Source organism: Lepisosteus platostomus, chromosome 1, assembly GCF_059453375.1.
Source record: "Lepisosteus platostomus isolate fLepPlt1 chromosome 1, fLepPlt1.hap1, whole genome shotgun sequence".
NCBI lineage: Eukaryota > Metazoa > Chordata > Actinopteri > Semionotiformes > Lepisosteidae > Lepisosteus > Lepisosteus platostomus.
Window position 1 is genome coordinate 51,812,277 of NC_142611.1, and position 21,591 is coordinate 51,833,867.

The window sequence follows — 21,591 nt, forward strand, 5'->3', positions numbered from 1 at the left end:
TAGTAATCCTGCAAATGTATAGTATTGTGTGGCTAAGGGGGACAGATGCTGGGAGAATGTCAATTGGATCACGGTCTTTTAGTAAGGAAAACAGTTTTAGTCAAGAGGACATTCATGGCTTTAATTGAATAACTACAGAGCAGTGAATAATTTCTTTTTTGGAGGAATGATTTATAATTCTCATTTTGTTACATATTCTTCCATTTTGCTGTCCGTTTTATATAGTTTTTTTGTATGTTGTAATACTGCAATCATGCAACATTACATTAGTATTTTATTTTACCCGCACTTGTAATAATATGAGTAATGCACACTAGTCGTCGTCGTCACCTGTATATAGCGTACCACGTTCACCTCTTCTTAATGTCACATGAGCGTTTCGTAGTAGTATAATAAGTATTTTCGAACGGTGCCCGGTAACACGTGTTTTTATTTGCGGATAAAACAGCTGGATAAAATTTTATTTTTGCTCTTATTTGTATATATTCATTCTTTCAAATACATCTCCGTTCCTGAGTATCATTAAACAAACGAGAAAATCATTACAAACAGGAAGACCAACCGCCTCAAAAAGTCAACAAAATTTGTGGACTTTGTGGCATTTTTAAAATGTGAAAATTGCACATTTTACGCAGATTTCTCTACTCTTGTCTTTGTATATTTTCCTTATATTTTCAATTACGTGATTTCGACTTAATATCTAAATTACAGGGAAAAAATAATAAAAACATCAGTAATTTGCATAAAATCAATATAGAACGTAGAAACAGGTTTAGTTTTTATTTCACATTTAATTATAAGTAGCACATCCCCAGTCTACGGTGAAAACGCTTTCGTTTTTAATGCGAGTTCTGTAAAGTAAAACCTTCGCCGAAATTCGTGACGTTTTTACAGTCACTAGAGTATTCAATAATTTAAACAATATCTTAATTTGTCTACATACTGTACACAAAATAACAGTTTTAAAAAATGAGCGTGGACGACGGTGCAAAAAAATCCGAATTACAGTAACTCTTCAATGTGTTCGGATTGCAAAGTAGCCAAAAAGACGAGCTGCTCAGCGTGGATCCGTGCGCGGTGCTCAGAGTGAGCTTGTTTAGAAAGGTAAACGAATTGCGGCTGTAAGAGACCGCTTCACCGTCCTCTTGTTAAACTGTTTAGTTCTGCTTCTAATTTTCTGAAGAAGTCAAACCGCTACAAAACAAAAACTAAAACGAAATTTGTGCAAAGTCATCGGGAAAATTACCTCATGGCCAGTATGATGTTAATTATTTTAAAAGCCAATGTTGACTTTACGTATCTATTAATATAGGTAAATATAAGAAACGGATGTATTCTTAAATATATGCAACGGTGTACCCGCCGAATATTTGAACTTAAACGTACAGCACTCCTCAAATGCACGAAAGAAAGCGAGACCTCTCAAAATACAAACGTTTTGTGAACCTTGATAAACAAATTGGTGGAAATTTTTTTTTAAAAAATCTAAAGGCAAAGCCCCAGTCTAGGTGTGTATACCTGCTGCGGTATCCCCCGTGGAAGCTGATTTCGGTATTTGCCCTCAAACCGTCGAGTAAAGAGCGCTCCGAACTTTTCCTCTTCAAGATCACAGTTCCTTTTCACTCCTCTCTCCCTTTCTTTCCGTTCTGCGCCTCCCCTGTGCGTCTCGCTGGCATTAGTCTATTTTATTCCAACCCGAACCGGCTGTCGCTTTCATGGATATTGCACAACATGGAACGAACAGTGAAGGAAAAATATTTCCTATAATTATATCTGGGTTTCTTCAAAACCAAGTGTGAGCTATTGTAATAAAACTCCATTGTTCCTCGAGTGATGTACTTGTCTTATAACCGAAAGCACTTTAACTTGTAACAACCTTCGTGTATCTACAGTATGTTTCGCTTAGCCCACTCTTAATGGCAACACCAAAATGCATCTGCAAGTTCCTGGAAATTCAGGAACAATTACCTGCTTTGTACAAAACCATTCTGATTTACCTCATCGCTGAGCAGCAAATTATATTTTGATATCAAACTGCACATCAACTATACTTCTGACTAGGTCTAATTGCGTTTCAATGTAAAAAACGCTTAATCCCACGGACAGTATCATATGTTTTTTTACATCGTGTTCAAATGTAACTTTTCATTTCCCCGTAAACACATAATTGACAGTATTGATAGACAAATGTTGTGAATGCTACTGAAAAAATACGGCTATTTCCGGAAGCACGAAATCGAATGCTATACGTCGCAGTGAATAATGATTGATTTAAGGTATAGTATTTGTACAACGTATTTTGGTAAATTCTTATGATAGAAAAGTTTAAATGATTAAAAAATGAGTTAAAAATATTGACCTTTACAAAATTACACAAATCATTAAAAAGATATCCACAGGAAACTACAAAATTCCAAAAGGTTATTAATCTAACCACTTAATTCTTGAAAAAATGTAACGATACATTTTATTGAATCATAAAATATAACAAGTATTATCAATGATATAGGAGGAGTAGAGTGATTTGATAGAGGACCTAATATTCTTAATAATTACAAATATTTTGTATAAGAAGTTATTACAAATGCAGAGCTTTTCACTAAGTTACAAACACATACTAATTATTATTACTAGCAGTCGTATAATAATATTGCTAACAATAACAATAGTGGTTGGATACAGATGATACCAAACTGCAGCTACTGCAAAAAATATCAGCATTTTCTAGTCGCACTAATCGTTCGACTGCGTGGGAAAAATTGTAGAGTTTTTTTTTAAGAAAGAAAATATCAGTAAAACAACAGAAGGGTTGACTCAGTTATTTAGGCTTTTTAAAAATAATACCTCTTTTTATTTCGACAGAGATATATGCGAGCACGCAATTTAACTTTAAAGGACAATTTACTTTAAAAATACAACGCAAATAGCATCATATTAACATTTGAATCGCCTCTTCAGACACTTCCTCATCAGTTTCAACATTATTTCCACTATGCTTCCTTTTAAACGGGACATCGTGTTCATCTTGCGCACAGTTCAGGTATTTAAATAAAACCTGCTTGCAGAATCTTGAGGAAGGAGCTGATATTAACTGTTGTTTGAGAAGTGACCTTCGCAACTGTGTCTTTAGTGGCGGCCGTTTGCTGTCAGCTAGTGCTACAGTAGCTTTTCTATGCCAGCTGTGCGCATACTGTATAGTGGGCATAGACCTCTCGCCAGGTCTGAACGCAACGAGCGCTCAGGTCACTCAGACCAAGTCAGTGCATGATAATACCCATGGACAACAGAATATATTGTTAACCTTTATCGCGAGAAATAAAAGTTCCTTAACAGAAGGCGCCCTTAGCCATTTTCCTAATAAAGCAATACCCAGTAGATAACTATAAAACCTTAATAGTTCAAAACGATACATGTTAAGTGACACTTGGCACAGATCATTCTACACAAATGTCAAGGCAGACTGTACTGTCATATGAAAATGAACATTCTTTCTCCATTTGATCTTTTCTTTAAAAACATCGACGCGTTCATACAGTCGCTCTTCCGACGTACACACACACACATATATATTTGAGACGCAGATGCAGTTAAAAGAAATGTCGCTATTAGCATTAAATTGCCAGCGCGGATCAGATTGATTTTACACATGAGCGGTCAGATACAGAAAAGAAAACTTTTAAGGGCTCTATTTTGGTCGCGTATTAAATGGGGGCTTCGTGTTTTCAAACTGCTATCTGCTAATTTGGAATAAAGACTACTGCCCCCGCGTAAATCCCAGCTCATGTCTTTTGGCTAACAGCGCAAGGAAATGCTCAAGGGGTGCTCTGCTTTGACCTGTCCGGCGCAGCACGTTTCAGTCTCGGCCAGCGCTGCTTTCCATAGGCTCGGGACTCGGCGAATATGCAAATACACCCACTGCGCCCGCCAAGCGGAAGTGAGAGGCTGAAGGCACAGAGGGGCTGAGGGCCGCCTCGGCTCCGACCAATGAGAGAGGAGGAGCCCCGTCCAAGTGCGCAGCTCCCCGTGTCTCCTGCTAGCAGCAGCGACGACAGCCAGAGAAAGAAAAGGCGCAGACCTGCCCAGTTCCAGAAACTCAGCCTCTTCTGGATCGCGTTCAACTCAACAACCAAAAAACCTCTCCAAACTCTAACAGAAAGAGGAAGGAAGATTAGGGGGAAAAAAAAAACAACGAAGTGCTCACTGCCTTGACTTTGACTTTGCCGCCTTTCTGCCAAGAATTCTCTTCCGGTGTTGTTTTAAAAGCATTTCTAGGTGGGAAAAAAAAGAAAAACAGAGAAAACACATTATTTGAACTTGAGAAATGTGAAGGTGCCGGCTTCTGTTTCACCCAGAATCCAGGATCCCCGTTTAATTCATGCAATACAGTGCAATGGTACGTGCTCATGGAATATACTGCTAATTTACTAATCTAGTACTACTAATGATTTGCAGCTGTTACTGTATTGCAATTTGCGTTGCTTTTCTCCTGAAAAAAAAAATCACCTCCGTGCGTATTTGAAACAGGAGTGAGAGCTGCACACGTTCTGCACATGCGAAAACTGCAGTAGATTTTCGATTGTTTATGTTTTGTTATTGGCAGCTTTTGTATGTAGGTCACAGTAATAATATGTCAGGAGTCGGCGGCGCTGCTAGAGTCCAAAAAGTGCTGAACTTGGCACATTTCCTGCGTTAACTTTTTTTTTTTCTGGCAGTGAACTTCAGATGGATTCTGTAGCGATGCCATGGATACCCTGGCAAGTTTGATCGTTGCTTGTTATTCAGATTGTCAGAAAACGTTACATTGCCCTAAAAAGTAGCGGTATACTTGGAAATATCGACAAAGAAATACCACTGGAACGCAAATGAACGTTGTCATTGTTAAATCCCGTGGTGGTAGTGACCGATGTGATTTTTTTTTCCTCCCAAATGTATTTTTTACGGTCTGAGGTGCATGCGGTTTTGCGGCGCGTTTGTCTTTCCCGTCCAGAAATACTCGGTCTGTTTCGGATTTTTTTTTCTAAAAAACAGCACGGTTTTGTCGCCGTCCCCCCCCCCCTCCTCTCCCAGCCTCGCTCTATTAAAATGCAGGCGAGATGTCTTCCATAAAGTTGTGGTTGAGCGCAGTGTGTGAACACTTGGCAGCTCGCAGGGCGAGGGGGTGGGGAAGGCAGATTCGACTTTGACACAAGATGCCGATGTGGCGTGATGTGAATTATTATTAGTCCCGCGAACAGGGCCGTCTTCTCCTCCTCCTTTCAGGACCGCAGTTGAACTTGAGACGAGACGGGAATGATCTCTCGAAGTTTTACAGTACTGCGAAGCTGTTTTAAAAAGGCGCCAAAAATAACAACATATTACTTCGGGGCATAAATCCTTTTGTACTAAATGTACATGACTTGGGAACTGGCAAGCCACAAAACGGCAGTCACTTTGCCAGGCAGCTGTAATGTTAAGAGTTGCTTTCTCCCGCAAATAAAATATTAATTTGACTCATTTATGTTAAAAACCTATTGTCACACTCGTCCTGAAAAAAGTACCAAATATATCTCCTGTGTGGGAATGTCAGGATTTAAACTACATTTTAAATTCTGTTAGGTGCTGTCATTTAACTTTGCTGTGAAACTTGTAATTGCCTTATTTCAAAAGGTGATTATTGCTTTTTTTAAATTACAACAGAACTTATTTAAATATCTTTCCATTTGAAGCCTGTTTTTCGCGTTATTTTACTTCTGGCGGTGTTACACATTTAATATATTTATTTTCTGGGTTTAAGACTGTATGTAACTAAGTATAATCTAAGCAATTCATTCTGTAATAAACATCTACAGTATATAGCGCCTTTATAAAGGCAATAAAATCAAAGCACATATATAAAATATGAATCGTTCATTTTTGCGCCGGTGAAAGCATGACGTTTACGTAGCTAGACATTTTCCCGGCATGGAAAGTACGTACAGATTTAAACAGATTTTAAGATAGCACTTGTTTTGCTTAATCTTACAGTATTGTTGAGTCTCAGGCACAGAGTACTGTTAAATATATGACTCGATAAGCGTGGGATAGTGACTTATCCAAATTTGATCATTTCAATAAAACCGTAAGTGCTGTGTTGGTGTGATTTACTAGGATTCACCAGTATATTACCTAGCGTTTCTTAACAATATTCAAATTTTGGAATGGTGTGTGCTGATTTAAACCACTCCAGCTCCGGAGTTCAGTGTTTTGTGTGATAAATCTTCACGGTAGCTTCTGCTCTATTATTCCGTGTTCTCCTTTGCTTTTTGGCTGTAAGGTCCGATTTCATAAATTATTCCGGTGCGTTGAACCCGTTTCGAGTGACCGCAGTATGTTGCTAAAAATTTGACTGTTCGCGTGACGTGGTTTGGTTCTAAAAAATAAAAGATTGCATCAATGTTTATTTATTTTCACAGAGGGTTTTCAGTTAATCTTTGGCTGCACGAGTTCCTGAAATGGTTTGGAAATTGAAGGATTTCGTTTTCAGCAAACATCTTTATGCATGATTGCAAGAGTAAAGAACTACCTGCAATTAAATATTGGCAATGAGGTATGCGAGGGTTGGCATGTGGTCAGCGCACTTGTATACTGTAATTATTGTTGGCTGTAGCTATACTTTACTGTAAGGTTGTTGCTAAAATAGTTTTAAATGTGGTCTTAAGTGCAATGCAAGTTGTGAAGCCTATTCGCACCGCTGTTTAGGCAGTTTTTTACGCCCAAACATGTAGTCGTTTTTGTATGTAGGCTATTCATTGCGAGTAAAGATTATATTTTTAAACGCACGCGATGTTATAAACATTTAATAAATATTAAGTGATTATTGAAGCACTGATCTGCAACTCGTTGAAGCTTATAACTATTTTCGAGCTGTTTGAACAAAACCAGGAACATTCCTCTTGGGATTTTGTGAAACGGGTTCAAGTTTAGGCAGAGCTAATTTTCGTGTACTTTAATGTTGAGGGCCGCGCAGGACAGTCGCAGCGCTGGCATTTTATAGCTCAATCAGAATGAGTGTAAATGTGAAAAGTGTGTTACACAATAAGTATGAGGAACGTTATTAAATTGAGCTATCGTCGGAATGCGTTGTTCGCCTGACTTTCGTGAGGGCAAAGGTATTCGCTGCACTGCAAACATGTCAGCACAAACGCGGCCGCCTAACTTGTAGCTGCGATTTGCGTTTAAGCCCAAGGAAATTCAAAACCAGAACCGAAATATGAAATAAAAACAATGCGCTCATGCCGTCCGGCAATAGCTTCAGCCCCGCGAATGCCCGTTGGTACAGTATTGAAAGTGCTGGAAGTTCAAGTTCGCAAGCAGGCAGAGGAAAGGCCTCAGAGCTCCGAGGAGCAGGAGGGAATTTTCCATTTCATTTCTGTGCGAGCTGGGGGGCTGGTCTAAAACCTTCCGCTCATAAAAAATCATACCTCTCTCAGAGAAAGGGGGGAAAAATCGTTTTTTATGCTGTGGTTTCTGCAATAGCAGGGAAAGTGGGCTGGTGAAAATGGAATGCGCTTGCTGGAAGAGGAGGAGTATGACTGTAATTAAATGAAAAAAAAAATCTTGAGACTGATTTGTTGGGATCGAGCAGACTAGAGGGTGTAGCCGGTCGATATTATATCAAGTTTGAAAAGTAAACACGGGATCAGAAATTTGGCGCCTTCAACTTTTCATATTACATTTGTGAGAGATTTTGAAAATTATTTTTTATTTCAAATTGCGGTGGCGATTATTTTTTAAATTTTTTTGGTCCAATTCGGGATCAGCCGAATCGTCTTGGATGTTAACCGGAGGTTATGAAGTTCGTCCAGAATAAGAATAAAAAAGTATCGTTCCACCACGCAGCTCAATGGCTAAATGAGAAGTCCTGGTTCTGCAAAGCTGTTTGTCACCGTGAGATAAGTTTTTAAATTTTAAAAAAAGTGTTCTTAAACAAGACTGTGAACACAGTCCAGCACGGTAGAATGAATCGATAAAATCAATCCACCTGATATTCAGAGGGAGTTTTGTAGCCAAGTGAAGTAGCTTTCGTTAAGCAAGGACATGATGTATTCTCCAATTTGTCTAACGCAGGTATATTTCTTTGTAATTGTTACCGAATTATCTGATAACATTTGTTGTTGCTCTGTGCTTAAACCGCGGTAAACAGTGCTCCTCGTGCAGTGTCTGACCTGCTCAGCGAAGTTTAAAAAAATATTTTGAAAGTAAATTTGCTTTAAAAATAGATTATTGAAACGGGCACGGCACTCTGGTAAGTACCGAAAGAAAGCAAAACTTAATACAATGCTGAATATATGATAAATAGCGCTCTGTAAGGAATTTCTGTTTTTTTTTTCATTCGAGCTGAAGGTCTAGAAAAAATATTCACTATTTTGGGTTTGACCTGAATATGCAGAATTAGGTGGCAATTAGGCTCTTCTGCATGTCCTTTTTCTCATAGTGTCCAGAAAAGGGGGAAAACCTGCTGACCTTTATGTATTACACTTGTGTGCTTGGTTGTGTGCAAGTACAATTGCATCAGCACATACAGGTTTTATCCAAGCATATCATGCATTCTGTGCTAATTTTATTTATATATTAAAAGCGATACTTTTAACAAATAGTTTTTTTTCTTCTAGAATTCAAGAACCAAAACATAGCTTCATTTCAGCAAACTAGTCAGATTAATGGTTGGCGGTACAGCGTGTAAAGTCGGTCATGATAAAGCTGTATTCAATGAACTAGTGCGCATTTTATTTGTCAGGATTTATTACAACGCAAGGATAATTTATCTGGAACGAATTGGATGAGAATATCCACTGCGTTTATTGAGGGAGAGAGAAAATAAATGGTCGTTTACCAACGTTGCTGAGCACCTGAAGCTCTTTTAAAAAGAACCTTTTAAAACGGGCTTTTACACAACAAAACCACTGGAATTTTAAATACTGAAGGGGAGGCACTCGTAAATTGTGAATGAAGATGCAAACGATGATAAGGTTGATTCAGTGGTTGGACAGAGTCCCCTAGCTTTTTGGCTGACACAATTTTACTGTTTATATTTTGTTTGGCATCAGAAGGTGATTGACTGAGATATGGTTTATTTTATGTAAGGGGACATTATAAGGCTGTGGCACAATTTAGTAAACTAGGTAATAAACGGTTTATCTGTAAGCGTGACAATTGAATTTATTAAGCAGGTATTTAGAATGTAATAAATCACATTGGTGTGGTAAAAGTAGTGGGTTTTTGATCAGAATTGAACTGCTGGCATCATCAGAACGATTGCTCTACAATTTAACGTTTCCATTGTTAAATTAATCTGGCTTGTTTTTGTAGGCTAGAAATATGATTATGAAATATACAAGAGTGTTTATGAAATCTGCTGTTAAAAGTGGACAGTATAATAGATCACTAGCAAGGAGTGGTTCCACACTGATAAATGAAAATGATCAGGGAGGCTTTGAAAACAAGCCTGTTAAAATAAGTTATTGATAAAAGATTTTCAGCATTAATATAGTTAAGTTCTTTAGAAGCCTTTTAAAATCAATATCCACTGTGTAGAACATTATTTGTAATTAGTTCTGGTATTTTCATACTATTTTTCAGTCGCAGATGGGAATCTAGGACCACATGAGACGTAACCTTTTCTTTTCTCTACTCCACATGCTGTTTGTATGAGTGTTTTAGATATCCCATCAGCCAGATTTAGTAGTATGGTATTTAGAACCCGTTGGCATTTTTTACCAGCACAGCTGAAGATTAAGAAATTGTTATTGTGTTGTAAATTTTAATGTTGAGATTTTGGTATTTTTAAAATGGTAGATGATTTTTTGCCCATTGGCTTTCAATCCTGTAAATTTATGAAAATACATTTGGTAGTCATTAATGTTACTGGCAATGAAAGTGCAAATCTAGCTTAAAATGTGCATTTACCTAAGGAAGTTCTTGGTGTGTTTGTACTGTGCTTGTACAGAATTAACCTCTGCCTTTTCTTTACAACTGACTTTGTTTTGGAAGTAAGCAATTAGGAAATTGAGGCACAGGCGTTAAATACATTTTCAAAGTTTGTTGCAAGTTTTTTTGTATTGCAACAATATTTTTATTGTCAGTCTCAGTTTGGAAAAAATGTTTAATGTCAAATCAAGGTGGTTTATTAGACTCAGTTTACTTTCAGTTGACGCAGTGAGTCTGTGTGTGTATATATGGGTAATTACTAATTACTTCCTTATATATATATTTCCAAAGTAAAGCTTTCACAGTTGTTCCATGCAGTGCTGACTTCTCTGCTGTCAGAAATACAGATAGGGAGTGTATTACTTGCTGTGGTTACCCAAAGCACTGCTGCCTTCCCACAGAAAGCACAATCTGTGGTTTAACCCTTACAGTGGCCTATTTAGATCAACACAATTACTAACGTTTCTGTTAAAAGTCAGGCGCACCACAGAAATGCTGGTTATTTAATCTGGTGCCCAATTTCAAACGCATGCCGTATACTAATAGGCAGACAATAGGTCTGTAGTGCTTATTTAAGTATCTGTTTAGGAATGAAATGCCTGGATCCAAAAAAAAAATTAAGGAGGGCACAGTGCTATTATTTCTGTTATTGCTGTTATTTATGTGCAAAAACACAGAACACTGACATTAATGTCTCATAAATATTTAAAAAACGTTATGTATATTTGTGCAATTGAGTTTTGTTGCACATAAAAAAAGATTTGATTTGCTAAAATCTGCAATCTGATCTTTGCATTGGTCCTTGTGTTACAGAATAAGCTCTGTGAAGTCTTAAAATGTATTGCTTTAGATTTCAGTGCTAAGAAATAATTTGGCATTCAGTAATGTTTTTTGTGATTATGAAGTTTTACAGTAACATCTGACATGCAGAGAGTTGTTTTATACAGAAAGGAGAAAAGGAGCTTATCATAAAAATGTTCTGGCTGTTAAACTAGCAAACACTAATGGTCCAGTGCAATGTAACAGGTCTGACTTTGGGCACTGAAACAGAATGTATATGTGCACTGTAAAAAAAGAAAAGGTGTCGATTCTACGAGTCGCTGTTCAGCAGCGTACTTTTAATGTCACCTTTGTCACAGCATGCAGAGCAACAAAGAATGCAAATTCTGTGCCAAGTTGCCATTTTCATTGTCTGTTTTGGATTGATTTTCAAGGGGGTTAGAATAATTGCCATGCACTTGTGATCAGCTCGCAAATTAACTGACTCTATGGGACCTCAAATCCCAACTTAAAAAACTGCGGGCAGAGCGGCTTTGTCTGCGGAGCGTAAAGTTTTTGCTTCTCTCTTCATCTCCCTCCTCCGTCACGGGAAGTGCCTTTAAAGGCAAAGGTAAATATTCCCCGTCGGGAGGAGGTGTGTGTAAGGAGGGGACATTTTACATTTTGTGCAGCGTGTTCTGCGCGGGTTTTTGGCCACGGTCCCTTGTTGGAGCCCGCGTGCTCTGGTTACCAGAGCGGTGCTGCTACTGTGCAGGAATGTAGGACGGGTTGATAAGAAGAATGGCCGGCTGACGAGCGCGCATGCTCCGTGTGCCACCAGCAGTCTCTTGCTGAGAACGTGCTCCCGGAGCGGGAACAGCGTGGTGTGGCTGAATCTGTAGGCTCTGTGCTGCTGTGGCACAGGCAGAAGGGAGCGAACTGTGGCATCCACTTGCAGGCTCTCTCAGCCCTTCCACTGAGGTTGCCCAGGTTCTGCTGCTGCAGCCTGCTCTGCGATGGTAGTAAAATGGAGCTAGCGGTAGCAGCTCAGTTGTGTGGCCAAATGGTCTTTTGATGCTCGTGGCAGTGAAATGTGAACGCAAAGGGGATGACGGGTGGCAGAGAGAGATGTAATGAATGGGCGTTTGATTCAGGCGTTGGTATATCATGGATAAAAATGCCTTCTCTAGTTAAACCATGACCCTTAACCAGTGAAATTTGTAATTGCGTTCAAACTCGTATCGCACGCCTCTGTCTTTGGTGTTTTCTAGGACGTTTCGCCATCCCTCAGTGTTGTACATGATCGGTATTGTTTCCTTTTTGGCGGAGCCGGTGATGGGTTAATTGGACAGTAACTGCTTGCCAGAAGGTCACTTCTGCTTCACGGTTGTTCCTGTTGTTAACTTTCCCCCCCCCTCTTCTTATGCTCTTTCCTCTCTGACTGCAGGATGAGTTTCACCCTTTCATCGAGGCACTTCTTCCACATGTCCGTGCGATCGCCTACACGTGGTTCAACCTCCAAGCCCGAAAGCGCAAGTACTTCAAGAAGCACGAGAAGCGGATGTCGAAGGATGAGGAGCGCGCGGTCAAGGACGAACTGCTCGGCGAAAAGCCCGAGATCAAGCAGAAGTGGGCGTCCAGGCTGCTGGCCAAGCTTCGCAAAGACATCCGCCAAGAGTACCGGGAGGATTTTGTGCTCAGTGTTACGGGGAAGAAACATCCCTGCTGCGTGCTCTCCAACCCTGACCAGAAGGGAAAGATCCGCAGGATCGACTGCCTCAGGCAGGCCGACAAAGTCTGGCGCCTCGACCTGGTCATGGTCATCCTCTTCAAGGGCATCCCTTTGGAAAGTACGGATGGAGAGAGGCTCGTCAAATCCCCACATTGCACAAATCCAGCACTTTGTGTCCAGCCACACCACATAACAGTATCGGTCAAGGAGCTGGACTTGTTTCTGGCTTACTATGTCCAGGACCAAGGTAGGTGTGCGAAGCAGGCTGGGAGACTGACCTGGCACGTCTGTGCTTTGCTAGTAAGAATCCTGTTTTCAAACCCAGGGAGTGAAATAATGCTGTGCAATGCTGGTATCTCCAGTACCACAGAATGTCAAGTAAAACAAGAGTGGGAAGTTAGCCAAGTCTTTCTCAGTTTTTACTTCATGAACAATTAAAACACAGAAGATTAAAGTCAAACCTAGAACCTGAAACCACAAAAGTAAGCCTTTTTATTTACAGCTTCAATCACTGAAGCATACATGAGCTGACACACACTGTTCCCCCTATCTTATCTTCTTATATCCTTACTGAAAGATAAATTTCCTCTTGAAACCTAGGGAATTATAAAAAATTCAGTACAGGTAGGAACAGTAATCACTGAATTGCCAAAACAGTTCTGGTGGATGTGTAGTGGTACTGAACATTTGTGATTTAGGTTCTGATTTTTAAAGCAATTTGGATTTAACAAGGAGCAGTCACAAAAATGTTAAGAGTGTTTATTTTAAAAATGGTTTGAGATGAACAAAAAGGACCACATCATACTGCTTGTGATTTTAGGATTTCAGAAGCACAAATGCATGCTTCTGTCTGCACTGTGTACAAAAACCTCTTAAATATAATGAATTTACTAATCCATTTCAGCAGGATGTTTCTTTCATAGAGTATAGTAAGGGAGTGCTGTTTTGGGATTGAAAAAGAATTTGCTTCCTTGAATCTCAAACTTACATTGTTGTACACTTGTGTATAAGATTACTCTTGAACTTTGACCTGAATCCAGGGTGTTTGTCAGAAATGGTGTCCTCCAGATCTCTGGTAACGTGTGCATGAGAGCTTCCTGAAATCTCAATCCTTTACCTCCTAGTGTGTAGCAGTTCTGCTAATGTAAAGCACTGGGGAAAAAAATAAATTAGCCGCCGTTACGATTTCATACCTGTTTTTCTTTACCTTTCAGAGGAAGTGGTGGAAGGTGTATGATATCTTGATTGGATGAATTGTAATTGAAATTGCAGTTTTTTTTTTGTTCAGTCATATTTAAATAGTAAAATTTGAATACCATAGGAAGGCTACATGTGCGTCACGTCAGATTGAAGAACAATTTAAATGACTTTCTCAGATAAAAAAGAGGCTCACGTTTTCTTAAGATCGCATACTGTATGTGATATCATGCTATACAAATCTAAAAGTAAATCAACTTCTTCATTGCCCTGGTAGTTTCTCAAAATGAGAATCTCTGTTTTTTTTAATTAATCAGTTGATGTTTTTCTTTCATAATTAATACTTTATCAAAAGAGGGGTCTAAGGGGAAGAAGCCCATCCTGTTTTAAAAACTCGACGATGTGTCCTTTGATAACAGCTGAGCAATGGAAATAGCAATTATAAATATATTTTTACTGTTTCTGTACAATCATTAAAATAAATGTTGCCTTCAAAATAGTTTGCATAAGCAAAATAATCTTTATTGTTGAAAACCAAAAACGCCATTGAAAAGGCAGTATTCATGTCTTTTTCATAAATAATAAGCATTTCATGAATAATATCACGAGAATTCTAAAACCATAGTTGGGGTGTTAACATAGCAAGAAAAATAACGATTAAATTGAAATTACTTCGGTTTGAAAATATATTTGAGTAAAATAGAAATGGTTATGACTGAATTTCTTGAAATCACTTTTCTGATCGGAGAGATTGCATAATTTTGTGCACACACAAGGAAAAACAAAATGTGTAATTCTGCTTTTCGTTTTTAAATGCCTCTGGAGAAAGAACAACTCATTATTTAATGTAGATTTTAAATAGCTTTGGTGTTCATATTTTCTGAAAGCTAATTTGTGAACAACGAATTTGAACATAGCCATCTTATTTATTCAAGTTGCAAGTACAATCTAAATTGACAAAGCTGTGAAGTTGAAATCCCCCCTCTTCTCAAATAGATCTTCTGTAATTGGAATGCTTATGCTTTAAAAGAACTTATCCTAAATTACTTGTGGAAGACAGACTGGGTAGCAAATAACTGCAAAAAAAAAAAAGCCTGTGACCACTAAACTGTGAACGTCCATTTTGTGTTTGTGAAGTGCCAGGGGAAAGCAGAAGGGATTGTGAAGTGACAATAATGGTTGCCACTGGCACCAAGGTTGGCATCAGACCCTCTTTGTCTCGTTGTAGGATTCTGCTGATTCGTTGGTTGGAATCCGCATTGCAGTCTTAAATCTGTTTGGTATAAATCTATATCTTTATACATAGAGCAGAATCTCCTTGTCCTCTTGTCTGTCTGCAGAGGCTCTTTTAGTGTAGAGCATGTTTATCTTCTATTATTTCCGAGAAATTGTAGTTAAAGTTATATGGCTTTGTTAAAAATTCTGCCTGTGCGTACAGTATATCTGACACTGATGCGATGGCCCCTGTCTTTTCTAATGCTTCACTGATTGTTTTTTTTGAACCCTTAAACACCTCCTTCTGCAGAGGTCTAGGCAGACATAGAAACTGTAGCATTCATATACTATATAATTATTGTCCCATATATCTGCTTTACTGCTTGATGTTTCTGTTAAACCTAGCTTCTTTTTTAAACAAAAATAAAATAATGTCTGAAGTTCCGGTGTTCCAGGGTGGGTGAGGAAAGTTCTGCGTTTGGTCTTCTCGGTACTTGGGCTTGTCCTCTGTGAACCACAGCAGGCAGTATGTGAAGGTGAGAAATTCCATACTGTAGATACTGAATTTATAAGAATCTGAGTTTCTCGTAACTACTATCGTTTGGTCACACACACACCTCTCCTCCCCAAATGTTTAAAATGTAGTTTGTGTTACTATTTGTGCAGCTGTTTGTCGAACAAATGGCTCAGTTCTTTTAATCTTTTTTAATTATGCGCTGCCTATGCGTCCCAAGCTTTGGAATTCGAACTGCTTTTTTAGCGTTCCTCCTTGGACAGGTATCTTTAAAATGGCACGAGAGCCCTAGTCTGTGCGTTGACGGCCACCGCGGATTGGTATTCTTCAGTTTTATGTTAATACTTTATGAATAAGCACTTCACTATTGGCTGGGGAACCAAACAAGTAAACACCAACAAAAAGAAAAGGCTTAGCATTCATCTGCCTAGTGCCCATCTCAGGACAATGCAGCCACATTGTGCAAACGCGCTGAGCGGCGCCATTTTGTTTGTGAAGTGCCAGGAGAGAAGCAGGGAAACCGCTTGATGCCAGTAATGGTTGTTAGTGGTACGGAGGTTGGCATCAAACCCTCTTTGTCTACTTGCAGCGTGCCTTTGATTCGTTGGTTGGCATCCGCAATGCAGTGGGCACACAGGAAAGTTTCTGCCAGGCGCAGAATGGGAGCCGCTGCGCTTTGTGTGGCTGCAATTAGAAAAAACGGAAACGCACAAAATGCAACACCACCTCTTGAGAACAAATAAAAACGAAGATGGGTCACCGACGTAACAAATGCGTGGATTATGAGGCGAAGTCTTTTATCAGCTCGCTGTTTTCCTTTTTGCCACAAAACCTCAAGCCCACAGCAAAACCTTCTGCCTCTTTCACAGGCCTTTGTTAACCTGCCTGTTCGGTCTTCTGTTGGCCAAAATGCGGAAATCCAGCTACGTTTTATTTGCCCTTGCTATAGAAATGGAAAAATAAGGAATATCAAGAGGCAGGGTTATATTTAAATGTATTTTTTTATCTAAATTGAAATATGAAATATGATGAAAGGTTTTGGTGCTACTAGCATGTTCGCATTTTTATTGCTTCTTTATATATTTATCGTTTTGTGTAAATAAAAATACTTCAGTGTGCCGGGAATAATAAAACCACGGAAGATTATTTAGTGCTAACTATTAATAACATTACTGTCGTAGCTTTTGCTAACTCCCATTTTCAGGGGTAAGAAAGCGCAGTATTTGGAGTGTATAAAAGACACTTATTATATTTATTTGCTGTTTCAGCTAGGGCGTCCTTCGTGTGGGAGTACATGCAGACTTTCTTAATGTATTGTTGTCTAATGATAGCTGTACCTGCAGCCTGTGGCAGTAGATCCGGTTGCTGAGGTCAGTCTTCAGGACCGAGCGCCCCTAAAGGTGAAACTCGTGGAAAATGAGACCGGGGCACCCCCGCCCCTTAAATTCAGGCAGGTTTCATTCGGTCTCAGGACATCGCTGGATACTTGTGGTTGAATTCTTCCCATTTATATCTTAAGAAGATGGATCATAGGTGTAACCTTCCTGTGCGTTTATAGTTTTCCAAGTCCAGCACATGAGAAAGTGCGTGAAATACCGCCTGAAATTGGGTGTCGTGTCCTCTACAAAGCCGCGCTGCTCTCCGCCCTTGTGGAAAGGGGTTTTGAGCGAGCTCCCGGCTGAGGGAATAGTGGAGGGGATGGGAGTGGGGTTCTGTCCCCATGCAGAACCTGGCACCGGTGGAAGAATAAGACCCATGGTGGGAGCCGGGGAGAGGGGAGGGGGCGGCGGACATGTGCAGCTGTGCTGGATTTAGAGGCTGTGGCAGCTCTCGAGAAATCTGGCACCGCCTCGTAGTCCGCGCCAGAACGGGAACATGAGCAGCTCTGGGGTTTTTTCCTCTCTCTTTACAGTACCGTAAGAAAAAAATTAGAAACAAAAAAATAATGTAGTAAGAGAACAAAGTGGCCTGATTCTCATTACAAGAAAAGGACAGTCAGACATAACTGTGCTTTTCCCTTATGTATATTTTCGTGTATTGTCTTGATCTTTTGACTCCTAAAACAATGAAATAACTCCCATTTGTCTTTTGGCAAGCCTACAGGAGATTTCCCTGCTCAACTCTTAACTTGATTAAATACAGTTGTGGACAAATGGTGTTTTGTGCCCTTTACAGAATGTGGGGTGTGCAGTCTTTTCTCCTTTGCACAGAATTGTATGATGTTACTCTGTTTAGCACGCCCGACCCTTCATAGTGAAGTTTTTTAAATACTCCTAAACTAGCGTACATTTGTTGAAATTTCTGCAAACTTACAATTATTGTAGTAGCACTTATTAAATAAAGTACATTCACGGTAATTTCCAGCATGTTTAAGCAGTTTTAAAGAAATGACACATTTGCAGCCTATACATGGTGTGTTACACAGCCTGTGGAGAAAAATGTAACTTTTTTCTCATTCACTCTTTTTTGCTGCCTCGGAGATCAGGTTAGAACCTGCAGAAAGCGCGCTCTCTACCCCAGATTCATTTCATAATTCAGAACCACTACAGCAGGATCCACGTAGTTTGCCTGCAGCATGCAGATGCATGAAAATAAGTCCCGGTGTCTCCTTGTATGGAGCTGAAACTCGTGAGACTGATTTGTGTTCAGTAGAGAAATGTGACAAGTTTTAATTGTGTCAAAAGAAATGTGCTTTCATGTACAGATGGGGTGCTTTAGTGGCTGTTTGCTCTTAAAAGCTTTGTGAAGTTATTTTAACACTTGGTGTATGATAAAAGTGCAGTTTGGTGGCAGTGTAAGAGTCTGAGATAGTTACGTATAATAGCCTAATACTATAGCGCGTCTTTAGCAGCACACTGTGGTCACTGGACTCCACTTTGTCCTAATCTGATTTTATGAAATTTTGAATTCCAGCTGGGGAGATCTTTCATGCGAGGTTAAGGCTCGTGAAGATGTTAAAAACGTGTAAAAGAAAATTCATCAGCCATCCTGATACAACTTGTTTCCTATTTGAGAAGAAATTGATTTACTATGAGAAGGTAATTTAGTTTTGACAGAAACCGAATGAAATGATTACCTTTAATTTGAATCCCACATTTACTGAATTATTTTTTTCTGGTGGATCTCTTTGGAATGTAAATCATTTGAGAACATAGTCAATGATACATTTCTTGGTTTCTTGAAACTGATTGTTTATGGTAAAAAATAACCATTGTACAGTTTCTCGAAATACAAATGAGTGAAGCAGCATTAAAAATAAAAAGAAAGCAAGATGTCTGATTCTGCACATTTATTTAAGGTTATTTGTTCAACACATATTTTTAAATACCTTCTGTTTTGAATTCAAACGTCTAAACTATGGAATACACTAAAGTAATCTGCAAATTTAAAGTAAGAAGTATCAAGAAATCATTACACTGATCTGACGTCTGTTTATGACTCTTGACACTTAACAGTAGTGTCTTTCTCCTTTCCTTAAATAAACATTTTTAAGGAGGTTTGTGGGGCCATTGTTTAGTTAGTGTCCTGCGCTCTTTGAACGGCTGTGGTGTAATACAGTGGATCTGTCGCAGCCTTATAACCAAAATATTCAGAATTTCAGAAAAACAACAAGCATCGAATTAGGTGCTTTCTCCCCTTGTCCACGTCTCAGGGCTGTGAATAACATTATATGGTCCTGACATCTCTTCGGCTCGGATGGATTACCTCTAATTTGTTCTGCCATGTTAAGAGCCTTGTTTTATGAGACCAGACTTAGCTTCTGGCCCTCGTGTCAGGACCCCTGCAAAGTGATGCGGTGTGTGTCGTGTGAAGTTTAATTGACCAAAACAGATTTGTGAAAACAAATCGATGGCAGCCCACGTCCAGGCCGGGGCCCGGCCGCCTACCTGAGGCTCTGCGACCCCCCAGCTGCGCAGGTCGGGAGAGCGGCCGCCAGCCGCTTGACCTTTCCTTTGTTCGCCGTCGGCGCAGGTTCCTCCCTTTCTTCCGCGGTGATAGCTGAGAGGGTGGCCACTGCCTTGACTTTCCACCCCAGTGGAGTGCAGGCGCCCCTCGGGAGCAATTGTGGCTTCTGTTTGATATGGTCTGGCTGGAGTCATTACTTTCCCTTGTTTGCTGACAGTGATGTGGACAAATTAGCAGGCCTCCCCGCGGTGGGCAGTGTGGGGTGGGGGGCACAGGCTGGTTTGGATCGACTTTGCATCCTCTGATTACTTCTCAAAGATCCAAAAACAGTTGGGGAAGTTGGGGCGCCCCAAGAGGCCCCTTTTGAAACCCTTAAGCGATGCTGATTGTCTTATTTGTGCTGTGCTAATTCAAGGATCGCAGACCTCTCACATTGATTCGCCCATGGCGCAGGCAGCTTTTGTTTACTTCCACAGAAGCCCAACCTGTTTTTCTTCTTTCTCCCCCCCCCCCCAAAATTCAGACCTTCAGTATAAGACTCCGTACAGGAGTGGTTTAAAATATTCATTGTTTTTTTGAGGAAGTCTGTGTATCCTCTCATTTGGGTTTTCTACATTTATGTTTTTGTTAAAGAATGTTTAGTAATATTTCTGCCTTTGCTTGTAAGATGAGGAGTAAAGGCGACCTTAAATTGTCAGAACAAATTAGGGTAGCAATTAAGTGGAATTAAGGAGGTGGGCAGGAGTGGCAGTGTCTCTTTCTGCCATTCATCACGTTTGAGCTTGCGTAATGTTAAAAACCCTTGGAAAAGAGCTGTATCAGAGAGATCAGCAATTGATCCCTGCCCCTTCCGATGAGCACCGTCCCACACAATGTAAGGGAACGGTCGTTAACCTGAGGGCTGTTTATCTGTTTTATTTTCTGAGAGCAAGGTGGTATGTCGGGGGCTGTTGGTACCTAGTTTTCCAGCTGGCTGCCGCGGAGGCACAGAGAGGGGAAGTTGCCTGACCCCAGGGTCATTCGGAGATTACAAGCCAGCCTGCGTGAAGAACGGCTGCGGTGCAGCACAGGGCTGCTCCCAGAGGGATGAGGGAGTCGGGACCCCCCGACAGCCCTGACCTGTTTCAGGAGGGCGTCCCTGGGTCGCTTAGCTACGTGCAGCCAAGCGGCCTCCTTCTCCTCCTCCCCCTGTCAGCACCCTTCCCTTTGTGGTCACACACACATGCAGGGGGACTTCTCCAAAGTCACAATTAAAAGTTGCACCGACACCAGGAAAAATACGTTAAGGAATAGTTTAGTGCTCGCAGAGCAGGAACGCTACTGTTACCAGTCCGTAAGTGATCTGTTTTAGTCTTTAGAGTGATGGTTGGAAACGTCTTTCTGCCTTTTTTTGTTTTGGTAACGCCTGAGAATACGAACATTTAGAAAATTCAGCCAGGTGTGGGCTTTTGTCGAAGCAGTTTGGAAGTTTTGGCTTTTAATGTACACCATGACAAGCATGTCTTTGGTAGTGCTGTATGCAGATTGTGATTTGGATTTTTAATAGGCTCAACGTCCTCTCCTCAGGAGTGTGTGTTTTAGGTTCATAAAGCGAAACCCAGTGCCTTCTGTTTTCTTTGAGATTATCTGAAGGCTGGTGCATTATGTGCAAAGGCAAAACCGAAAACCAAAACTATTTGCTTGCACCGGGAGAAGAGGCATAAATTACAGATCCCTAAATATGTATTTGTTTTGAAATCTAATCCTGCTGTAAGTTCCTAAGTGATTTACAGTGGCTTGACGTCTGATAAAGCAGTGTATTGTGTTTAGTGCTAGGCTACAGACAACATGGATTTGTACACATTTGAAAGCATTTACTAGAGTGTAGAAAAAAAAGTAATGTAATTGCTTGAACGGGCTCATGTTACCACTCGGAATACTCTGTATAATCAAATTGAATCCAGGTTCAGAGCTGCAGCGCCTTTCGCGCACACTGTTGTACGGAAATGCAGACTGTCACTGTCTGCGTTGGTAATTATTCACAGGCACTGCTCTCCAGAATAAAGTTGACTTACCAGTTGTTCACTCTTCAAGCTTCTGAAGCCCTGCAGCTTCTCCAGGGGCCTGCCGCTCGTCGTAACCTGGTGTGGCAGAAAATGGCCACACCTCGAAAATCTCGCTCACCCTCCTTAACCTTTTATACGGCTTTGTCCTTTGTCACATTTTAAAACACATCGCCGGGATTTTCCTGATTTACTTTTGCAGCAGCACGGATCTGGGTGTCTTGCCATTTTCATTTTGTAATGTTTAACCCAGAAGTGGCACTTAATTGTGTTGCAAAGTG

At 40.2% G+C, this 21,591-nt stretch overlaps 1 protein-coding gene and 1 long non-coding RNA gene across 15 annotated transcripts in view; one reads left to right on the plus strand and one right to left on the minus strand.

Moving 5' to 3' along the window:
* LOC148678104 (nuclear factor 1 B-type) overlaps positions 1-21,591 on the plus strand; it is a 168,891-nt gene that overhangs the window by 34,036 nt on the left and 113,264 nt on the right. For 7 of the 14 annotated variants that reach the window (XM_088631781.1, XM_088631766.1, XM_088631773.1 and 4 more), the window contains exon 2: positions 12,152-12,683. In XM_088631781.1, coding sequence (XP_088487907.1) covers positions 12,152-12,683 — 532 coding nt within the window. Of the gene's footprint in view, positions 1-4,059; positions 4,394-6,502; positions 6,566-7,158; positions 8,086-11,489; positions 11,724-12,151; positions 12,684-21,591 lie in introns of those variants that run through there. The other 7 variants (XM_088631808.1, XM_088631788.1, XM_088631836.1 and 4 more) reach the window with 7 other exon arrangements.
* On the minus strand, positions 243-3,221 carry LOC148678106 (uncharacterized). The gene is made up of 2 exons (XR_015936686.1): positions 1,519-3,221; positions 243-1,194 (listed from the first exon to the last, which is right to left on the minus strand). It is a non-coding gene; the product is annotated as an uncharacterized LOC148678106 (long non-coding RNA).